This window comes from Chenopodium quinoa, unplaced genomic scaffold (assembly GCF_001683475.1).
Source record: "Chenopodium quinoa cultivar QQ74 unplaced genomic scaffold, ASM168347v1, whole genome shotgun sequence".
Taxonomy (NCBI): Eukaryota; Viridiplantae; Streptophyta; class Magnoliopsida; order Caryophyllales; family Amaranthaceae; genus Chenopodium; species Chenopodium quinoa.
Genome location: NW_018743448.1, coordinates 1,910,020 through 1,920,031, shown reverse-complemented (window position 1 = coordinate 1,920,031; position 10,012 = coordinate 1,910,020). Strand labels below are relative to the sequence as shown.

Genomic DNA, 10,012 nt, shown 5'->3' with positions numbered 1-10,012 from the left:
AGAGCATTTGATTTATCTGATTAGAACCTTTCTGAACTTTTAGTTCATTCATTGTCTGTTAAACTTGGTAGCCTTATTAACCTTTTTATAACTCATATGAAGTACGGAGTAGTATAAAGTAATTAAATTCATATTTAAGTTAATTAAACTTAATTATATGAAATATTCTTGCTATTTCCTGGATTTCATTATCTTATCTATCTAAACTTACATTTTGTAAAATACTTCAATCCAGATTGCAAATAGGTGAATAGAATAGGGTCTAAGGCTCTAAGCCGCCCAACTTTGCTTTTTAGCACCACAATGCCTTTGTTATGCTTTCAGTTTGGCTATTATTGGTTAAGGCAAGTCTAAAAAGACATGGTATTCCATTTAGCTCATGTACACAATAGCCATTGAGGGGAAAGATGCTCTTCTAGAGAACAGATTTGATGTTATGTTCCTTGATCTAAAGTTGTGGTTTTATATTGTGTTCTACAATTTGTTAAATCTCCTCACTAGGGAAATATGTAAAAAATCCGTGATATTCAATGAATCAGATGTCCACATTCCCATCTTTTTTATAGTACCGAGAAAGTACTTCGTATAATCGATCTGATACAAAGTAACATAGATTTACGGTAGTAACCAATCGATATGTCACTAACTTCCAGGCGAGGTAAAGGGTCGAATTTTACCAAACTTATTCGATCTGCTGGCCGTTGCCATCTCTTTACCCCAATTAATAACAACCCTTATTGAACTTATTTGCATGAAGGGTCTTACACTCTTAATTCTTCTAATAGCTAGTAAAAGCCTAAAAGGTCATTTCAAATTATTGTTGATTTTTCAATTTCAATATGTTAAAATTAAGTAAAGCAAATATATTGTCATTGCCTTAATCAACGGGTAAGATATAAGATACTAACCTTAGTAAATGCATTTCTTATAATGTTTTGAGTGTAATATTTTCTTATTACCTTTTCTTAACATCTGTACGTTAGAATTATATTACAAGTATTGTGAACACATTAAATAAAAGCAAGTACAATCTTATCTTTCTAGGCTATAAGTAGTTAAAAAGAATGTGAGAGTTATCTACATCTTAAGTTGCATTCATTGAATGACATAATAAATCAAAATCGTACTCCATTTTTGTTTAGTGATATTAGTATTAAGTACAAATCTATTTTTGATTAGTGCATTGAATTTGAAGCAATGACTTTGAGGGGAGTGATTAGATAAACTCTGATTCCTTGTTCAAATCTTCCCTCCTTTGCTCAATATCATAATAAATATGTGTAGGTTGTTGGACTCTGCAAGTCGAGTTAAGCCTTGTTGTCTGAACTTAAATTATTTTTGCTAAGCATAATACTTTTTACTGAAATAAAATTATCTTTGTTGACTAAAATTTACTAGTCTACTGTTGTATTTGTTTTTGAAGTTATAGATTTTAATTGACTAAAGTTTTTTTTACTAAAGTTAACTTAATTTTGATGAACTGAAATTATTTTTATTGAGCTTAACTTTTTTTTTAAAAACTTAATATTACTTATATAGTTGTATTGTGTTAAGGCAAAGTTAGAGAACATGGTCTTAATAGGATTCGTTTTACCTTAAGTGCCAATGTGGCAATGTCAAGATACAAGGTGCTCCAACAAGCATATGTACACTTGAGACTTAAGACTAGAAAAGCTTGTAAGATTTCTATCAAATGGCCCAGTTTTACATTTGGACACCTACCCATGATCGCACGTACTAGTAGCCAAGTATGTATGCAACAATGCACCAATGTAACAGTATATGTGTATATATGTCAGACCATGAAACAAAACACAGGGTTTACAACTTGTCAACATTCACATTTGCATAAGCAACAAGGCATTTTACTTGTAATTTAGCTTCAATCCGGTGGATGAGTTAGCGAGTTTAGATAAGTTTTCCTAGTTAAGCTAATGTGTACAAGCTTGAGAAATCAGAAGTTATGTGTTTATAGCATTGCAACAAATATAATCACAAAGGTCTAATTTTCCATTAAGAACAAAAGTAATGTAAGAAAAGTTTTTATCCATATGAGCGAACATTAACAAATTACATAAATTTCGTGTCATTTATTCGTTTCTCATAAAAGCTTCATCTATTATATCATGGATTTAAGACAGGAAAGTTATTGATCTCAAATCAAAAAAAGGAGCTTTCTCGAGGGACCACATTGTGGATTAAACCAAGAGAAATTGCCTCATTTTAGGATGCAATGACGTGGGAGTAGCCATTGCTTTATCTTCCCTCTTTATATATAGATTCATTACATTGTAAGGCTCTTGCAATCTTGCATGAAGCATACTTGTGAGTGGCTTTCGTGTTATAAACAGCTCCGTGTGTGTGTGTGTTTATCATGGACGGGAAGAAGTTGGAATACAAAGGGGAGGAGGCGTTGATGGAGTTGGAAAGGCTTACAATGAATGCTGATGAGGTTCAAGAGGAACTTTTGAAAGAAATAGTTACTAGGAATGGAGATACTGAGTATCTGAGTAAGTATCTCAGAGGCTCGAAAGATGTCTCTACCTTCAAGAATCGCGTTCCTGTCATTAGTTATAGTGGCATTCAGCCTTATATAAAGAGGGTTGCCAATGGAGAGGACTCCTCTCTTGTCTCCGGCCATACTATTGTGGAGATGCTATGCAGGTCTTTAATACCATCTCTTAAGCAGTAGTACATTAAATTTCTTTTACTGATCTGTATATGCGCGAATTAAAACTAATGTTTTTTGTATTCAGCTCAGGGACATCAAATGGAGAGCCCAAGTTGATGCCGTCAATTGCTGAGGATCTTGATAGGAGAACTTTCTTGTACAACCTTGTTATGCCGGTTGTCAATCAGTAAGATATAAATTTTATACACCAGTGTTGATCTGCTGATTATATTCAGACAGTAAAACTCTTCACTGATTTGATTATAACTGTTAATACTGTTTGTAGTGATCACAAATATTTAATTGACTCGTATTTTTCACTAGCTCGTACTAATGATGATCGATCTTAGATTCTCCTTAAATTGGGTGGAGGCCAGTAAGGCTTCAAAAAGTGTAAATTTCAACCATAAGTACATTAAGGTAAAAAAGCATGTGATAGAGACACTGAAGCATTATGCACCACCAAATAGTCATATCTATCAATGTACTGAAGAATATTTGTTCTTTCACCTATACAATTTGCGGCAAAGTTGATGATTATTTGTCATAACTAAAGTCTATTGTTCACATATTTGAGCCGTCATATCAAATTGAATTGACCCCAAGTGGTTAATGTTTTGTCAAGGATAAGGATTAGGAAGAAAAAAGAGTTATAGTAAAGTTGTACTCATCAATTCAAGTATAGTATAAAAAAAAATTGGACAGGTTTTGTACTGATGTATGTAAATGCTGTAGGTACATTCCCGGTTTGGATGAAGGAAAGGCGATGTTCCTCAACTTTGTGAAGGCTGAAATGTCTACTCCTTGTGGCCTGCCAGCAAGAGCAGTCCTCACTAGCTATTATAAGAGCAAGCACTACAGAGGACGACCAAGAAACGTTCCTTTTCTTGACTACACTAGCCCTGATCAGACTGTCCTCTGTGAAGACAGTAACCAAAGCATGTACTGTCAGTTACTTGCTGGTCTAGTATTCCGTCACCAAGTTCTTCGTGTTGGAGCTGTTTTTGCCTCAGCGTTTTTGCGTGCAATAAGCTTTTTGGAGAAAAACTGGGTTAAAATGTGCAATGATATAAGAAAAGGAAAGTTAGATGCCTCAATCACAGACCCTGAATGTCAGTTGGCTATGTCAAGCATAATTACACCGCCTAATCCAGGTTTAGCCGATGAGATTGAAGAGATATGTGGTGGTTCATCATGGAAAGGTATTCTCTGTAGGCTCTGGCCTAAGGCTAAGTACATTGAGGCGGTGGTCACAGGTTCGATGGCACAATATATTCCATCACTCGAGTACTACAGTGATAAGAAACTGCCTTTATTTAGCCCAATGTATGCTTCAACAGAGTCTTTTTTTGGTGTTAACTTGAGACCTTTGGATGATCCATCTGAAGTCTCCTTTACCCTTCTGCCTAACATGTGCTACTACGAGTTTATTCCACTTGGAGAAAATTCATGGTCACTTGATGAAGAAACAGAGGTACCATCGAACGAGCTTGTGAGTCTGTTGCAGGTCAAGCTTGGATGTTATTATGAACTTGTTGTCACCACCTTTGCTGGTAAGGTCATTCATTTAAGCATAGTTTGCTTTCTATTATTGTACACTCTAATCTTTGCCCTGTCTTTTTCTACTTGAGAACTAAAATTTGGTATAATTTAGTTTTAAATCAGTTTACATGAGCAAAAATGAATTCAATACATAAAACTCAGTTTTAATGAGTAAAAATCAGTTTCAGCCTGAGAAAATTAGTAAATGTATACGTCGGATGAAATAAACTTTACAGAGTGATCACAAGTTTCTTTGGATATCAAAGTCAGAAAAACTTACTTTGATATTCAAAGAAACATATGAGCACAATCTAGAGTTTATTTCATCCACAATTACTGATTTTGTGAACAAGGATGATTTGTAATAATCAAAGAACCTTTGATATCCCATATATGGATGAAGTTGTGTGTTTTGGTGCATATATAATGCAGGACTCTGTAGATATCGCATTGGCGATGTGCTCCAAGTGACCGGCTTCTACAACAAGGCTCCGCAGTTCAAATTTATATGTCGTAGAAATGTTGCTTTGAGTCTAGACAATGATAAAACAAGTGAAGAGGACTTGCACAAGAGTATTACAGTAGCAAAAAAGCTCTTAGAGCCTCACAACGTGATCCTGCTAGAGTACACGAGCTTTGCAGATACCTCTTCTGTGCCAGGCCACTATGTCCTATACTGGGAAATTGGACATAACAAGTCTAAAATCGCCAATTCTTCACTTGATGAGGTCCTTAAAGAATGCTGCATCTCGGTAGAGGAGGAGCTTGATTACACATACAGAAGGTGCAGGTCTCATGACAAGGCCATAGGACCATTGGAAATAAGGCTTGTCAAGCCAGGCACTTTCGAGGCGCTGATGGATTTCTATATAAGTCAAGGTGGGTCTATTAACCAGTACAAAACACCAAGGTGTATTAACTCTAAAGCCGCCTTGAAGCTGCTCGAATCGAATGTCAAAGGATGCTTCTTAAGCCCTAGGGATCCAATATGGATTCCTTAAATATTAGTGGACTAAATCATAGCTATTATAGTGAAATAAGGTTTTTCTGGTTAAGTCAAGGTTGATTGTAACCTCTTTGTGGCAAATAGTTGCTGCACTTTTCTAGTTTTTGTGGGACAATCTATGTGTACTTGGTAAAATGACTACTGATTAGTATTACTATTGTAAGTGTGTATAAATCTCCTTGATTAGGTTATTCTCTTTAATCAATTTTTATAGGGCTTACAACCTAGCATATGAGTTAACCTAAATATACAAAAGGATATTCACAAAATATACTAGAGAATATTATCATATTCTCTATCACACCCCCGCAGTCATAGCGGTAGGGGGACGGACGCTAAGACTGAATCTAAAATAAAGAAATAGTTGCTGCGGTAAACCCTTGGTGAAAATGTCTGTGAAGTTGTAAGAAGACGGAATATGTAGAACCCGTATGTGACCCAAGGCCACCTTTTCACGAACAAAATGGATGTCCATCTCGATGTGCTTTGTTCGTTGATGATTGACCGGATTGCTAGAGAGATAAACAGCAGAGACATTATCACAATAGACCAAGGTAGACCTTTGTAATGGACAAAATAACTCGAGTAGTAGATTCCTGAGCCAATACGACTCGGAGACAACATTAGCGACCCCCCTATACTCCGAATCGGCACTCGAACGAGAGAGAGTTGCTTGCCTTTTTGCGGACCAAGAAATCAGAATATCCCCTAAGAACACACAGTAACCCGACGTCGACCTCCTCGTGTTGGGGCAGCCCAGTCGGCGTCGGTGTAGGCTATAAGCCGGTTTGGTGTGGAAGGAAATAAGTGAAGACCAAGGTTGAGAGTACCTTTGATAAATCTGATTACTCGTTTAAGAGCAGTAAAATGTGGTTCGCGAGGGGCGTGCATGAACAGGCAAATTTGTTGCACCACATATGAAATGTCGGGGCGAGTGAAGGTTAAGTATTGCAGCGCTCCAGCTAGGCTACGGTAAAGGGAGGGGTCTGCCACGGGATCCTCATCATGCGCACTTAGCTTGGAGTTGGTGTCAACAGGTGTGGCGACTAACTTGCAAGTCCTAATTTTTGCCCTTGTGATGATCTCTTCAGCGTATTTCTTTTGGCAAAGGAACATGCTTTGAGGAGTGCGGGTGACTAAAATCCCCAAGAAATAGTTGAGCTTACCGAGGTCTGACATGGCAAATTCGGACTTAAGTGAGTCAATAATAGTGGACTTTAACCCCTTGGATAATGAAGTGAGAACAATATCATCCACATAAAGAAGCAAGTAAGCCGTATCCCGACCGTGATGAAAAATGAATAAAGATGTGTCACTTTTGCTGCAAACGAAACCAATTTTCAAGAGGTTAGAAGCAAAACGCTGGTACCAAGCGCATGGGGCCTGTTTCAAGTCGTATAGTGACTTTCAAAGGCGACACACATAAGTTGGGGCATGCCGATTGACAAACCCCGCTGGTTGATGCATGCACACGGTTTCTTTCAAGTCACCATGAAGGAAGGCGTTTTTGATGTCCAATTGATGTATTGGCCAATTACACCCCATAGCAATACTCAAAATAGTTCGGATGGTGGCCGGTTTAACAACCGGACTAAAAGTTTCATCACAATCCACACCCGCCTCTTGTGACTTGCCATTCACAACTAATCGTGCCTTGTATCTCTCAAGATCACCATTGTCCCTGAATTTATGTTTATATAGCCACATACATCGAATGACATTAACCCCGTCCGGCTTGGGAAAAAGATCCCAAGTGTGTTGCTTCGTAAGAGCATTAAATTTGTCATGCATGGCCGTATTCCAATTTGAGTCAAGCAAGGCTAGCTTTGGACTTTTCGGTATTGGGGAAATAGAATGTACCGAAAGGTTAAATGGGATTTTAGGCTTGAAAATCCCATGCTTAGCGCGGGTTTGCATTTGAGGAGAAGGAGATTGTTGTGGACTTGGAGTAATTGGGCCAGCTGGTGAGGGATGAGGAGTGGGGCTAGGCAGGCTGGGTGGGGAATTGGGAGTGAGAGGAGTTGGGCTCACCTGTTAGGTAGCTTGCAGTTGGGCCGTGGCTGATTGAAAAGTCCCACGCCCAGCCTGCGGGCTATTCTGCCTAACAAGTGATAAAGGTGGGCTGGAGGTTGGCATTGGGCAGGCCGTAGGGAGTAAGCCGGCTATCGGGGTGGGTTGAGCTGTCGCCATAAATTGGTGAGTGATGGATGGTGGCAGGTCATGGTCCAAGAAAGAATAATCTTGTTCTCTATATTGCTGGATATTAGAGAATGGAAAAATATTTTTTGCAAAAGTGACATGTCGAGAGGTAATTACTTTATTTGCAGAAATGTCATAGCATAGATACCCCCGATGGCTAGAAGGATAGCCTAGGAAGACGCACGGTGTAGACCGTGGTGCAAGCTTATGAGGGGCAGTGGAAGAGAGGTTAGTATAGCATATATAACTGAAAATACAGAGATAATCATAAATTGGCGTACGACGAAAGAGTATTTCGGTAGGGCACTTGTTCTTTAATGTGGTAGTAGGAAGAATGTTTAGTACGTGTGCGTGTAACCACAGTGAGAGCATTACCCAAAAGGACGGAGGAAGAGATGCATGAAAGAGTAATGTACGAACCATGATAGTGCGTATAATACGCTCGGCTTTACTGTTTTGTGAGGAAGTATTAGGACATGAGAACCTAAAACGTAAGCCATTGGTTGCACAAAACTTGTGAAATGGGGAATTATCAAATTCACGACCATTATCACTTTGAAAAGTTTTAATATGCTTCTCAAATAGTGTGAGCACATAAGCTCGGAATTCAAGGAAAATATTATAAACTTGGGATTTAAACTTGAGGGGAAAAATCCAAAGAAAGTGAGAAAAATCATCAAGAAACACCAAATAATACTTATGTCCCAATTTACTAGAAATAGGAGAAGTCCATAAATCCGCATGTATTATATCAAAAGGGGAGAATGTGACAGATACAGAAGATTTAAAAGGAAGTCTAATATGCTTCCCTAAAGGACAAGAGTAGCAAAATTAGGTTTTACACCCATTATTACATTGAATTAAATTCCTATTCCTCAAAGTACTAAAAACAGGAGCTCCGGGATGACCGAGACGAATGTGCCATACTGAAGGAGATAAAGCAGCTAAAGAGAGATTGTGATTGACGGAAGTAACGGAAAATGAAGTGAACGAATAGAGGTCCCCCACACTATTGCACCTCGCTAGAGGTTTCCCCGTATTGAGATCCTTCACAGAAAAACCGAAAGGGTCAAATTCAACAGAAACAGAATTGTCACAAGTAAACTTCCTAACGGAAATTAAATTCTTGATGATATTAGGAGTGAACAAGACATTTGTGAGGTTGAAAGGTGGATGGGAGAGGGTGTGGTAGTTGTGCCATAGCCTTTAATTAGAATACGTTTGCCATCACTAACCAAAATAAACTAAGAAAAGCTCAAATTAGACAAAGTAGAAAGATTACCGAAAGTATAAGTAAGGTGGGACGAAGCTCCGGTATCCGTATACCAACCATTGTCAGGTTGTTGAAGTGTCATTGAGCTATAAGCCTGGCCCAGCTCGGTTGGAGACATGAGTGGCCCGTAAGAAGCTTGCGGTGGGGTGGGAGTAAAGTAGGTCTGTTGCTGAGATGGTCTAGGGCCCAGGATACTCTGCTGTGGCCGCATGAATTGCTAGGGCTGCCCAGTTGGATACGGGCATGGTGGAGAGGCCCATTGATTGGGATGGGGTTGCTGCCAGTTATATGGGCCAGTCCACTGCTGCTGAGGGCCTTGAGAAAGCTGCCACTGCTGCTGAGGTTGGGAACCCGGGGTGGATTGATTCGGCTTGCCCTTTCCACGACCTTTCCCACTTTGGTTGTTCGGTTTCCCACGCCCATGCCTAGCACCGCGACCACCACCACGAGGCTGCTGCTCAGGTTGGCCTTGTGGTGAGGGTGTGTGATGTGGTGCTCCAGAAGATGACAAGGTGGACTAGGTAACCAACGCTTGCTGGGATTGCTCATCTTGCTTCGCTTTTCTCGTTTCTTCCAAAAGAAATTAAGATCGGGCCTTGTTGAAGCTTGGTTTGGGGTCTGCCTGCTGAATCATGACGGTGAGAGTGTCATACTCTCCCTTGGGCAACCCCTTGATGAGCTGCAATACCATAGAGTTGTCAGTGACGGGCCAATCAACATTGGCTAATTGATCGGCCAAGAGTTTGATTTTTGTTTGCAATATTCAACCATATTTGCAAAATTCTCCAAACGAGTATTGGTTAATTGTTCCTCCAAGTATACGGAACGGGTGTGTTTATTATCATGGAAGATCTCTTTCAACCGATTCCACAATTTAAGAGCAGTTGCACCAGGTTTCATTATAGTGTTCACAAGATCCCAAGAGATCGTTCCATATATCCACTGCTTGACTATAGCATCAAGCCCGTTCCAGGTTGTGGTATCAATCCCAGAAGGACGAGAAACAGAGGCATCTATGTGGTCCAGGACATTAAATGCACAGGCATAAATTTGGAATAATTCAACCCAAGTTGCATACTGACTTTCCTCTTGATCCAATGTGACGGACATGAGGTTCTTGATGTTGGTGACTACATAAGCAGGTGAAAAGAGGAAGAGGGAGGAGGAGGAGGGGGAGGAGTTGCATCGTTGTTAATGGAGGAATTCTCATCAGTAGGAATCATGGTGAAGGAGGTAGGCTAGGGCAGGATCGTTAGGGTTAGGAATTAAGAGTAAAAAATTCCTAGGAGGCTCGTGATACCATGTAAGTGTGTATAAATCT

The 10,012-nt window shown here is 39.5% G+C and overlaps 2 protein-coding genes across 2 annotated transcripts; one reads left to right on the top strand and one right to left on the bottom strand.

Annotated features, from left to right (window-relative positions):
• Window positions 1–2,290: 2,290 nt before the first annotated feature.
• LOC110739271 (putative indole-3-acetic acid-amido synthetase GH3.9) lies at window positions 2,291–5,424 on the top strand. The gene is made up of 4 exons (XM_021919735.1): window positions 2,291–2,664; window positions 2,757–2,858; window positions 3,407–4,224; window positions 4,646–5,424. Exons 1-4 carry the CDS (start codon window positions 2,375–2,377, stop codon window positions 5,212–5,214), a joined length of 1,779 nt encoding a protein of 592 aa, XP_021775427.1. The 5' UTR covers window positions 2,291–2,374; the 3' UTR covers window positions 5,215–5,424.
• Window positions 5,425–9,274: 3,850 nt separating this feature from the next.
• LOC110739338 lies at window positions 9,275–9,801 on the bottom strand. The gene is made up of 2 exons (XM_021919805.1): window positions 9,460–9,801; window positions 9,275–9,370 (listed from the first exon to the last, which is right to left on the bottom strand). The coding sequence occupies exons 1-2, from the start codon at window positions 9,799–9,801 to the stop codon at window positions 9,275–9,277; spliced, it is 438 nt and encodes a 145-aa protein (XP_021775497.1).
• Window positions 9,802–10,012: the final 211 nt, after the last annotated feature.

Coding starts and splice junctions, on each gene's coding strand:
- LOC110739271 (XM_021919735.1), top strand. CDS start 2,375: ATGGACGGGAAGAAGTTGGAATACAAAGGGGAGGAGGCGTTGATGGAG. Junction 2,665..2,756: donor ATTGTGGAGATGCTATGCAG/GTCTTTAATACC, acceptor TTTTGTATTCAG/CTCAGGGACATCAAATGGAG. Junction 4,225..4,645: donor TGTTGTCACCACCTTTGCTG/GTAAGGTCATTC, acceptor TATATAATGCAG/GACTCTGTAGATATCGCATT.
- LOC110739338 (XM_021919805.1), bottom strand. CDS start 9,801: ATGTCCGTCACATTGGATCAAGAGGAAAGTCAGTATGCAACTTGGGTT. Junction 9,371..9,459: donor TGGAGAATTTTGCAAATATG/GTTGAATATTGC, acceptor ATGGTATTGCAG/CTCATCAAGGGGTTGCCCAA.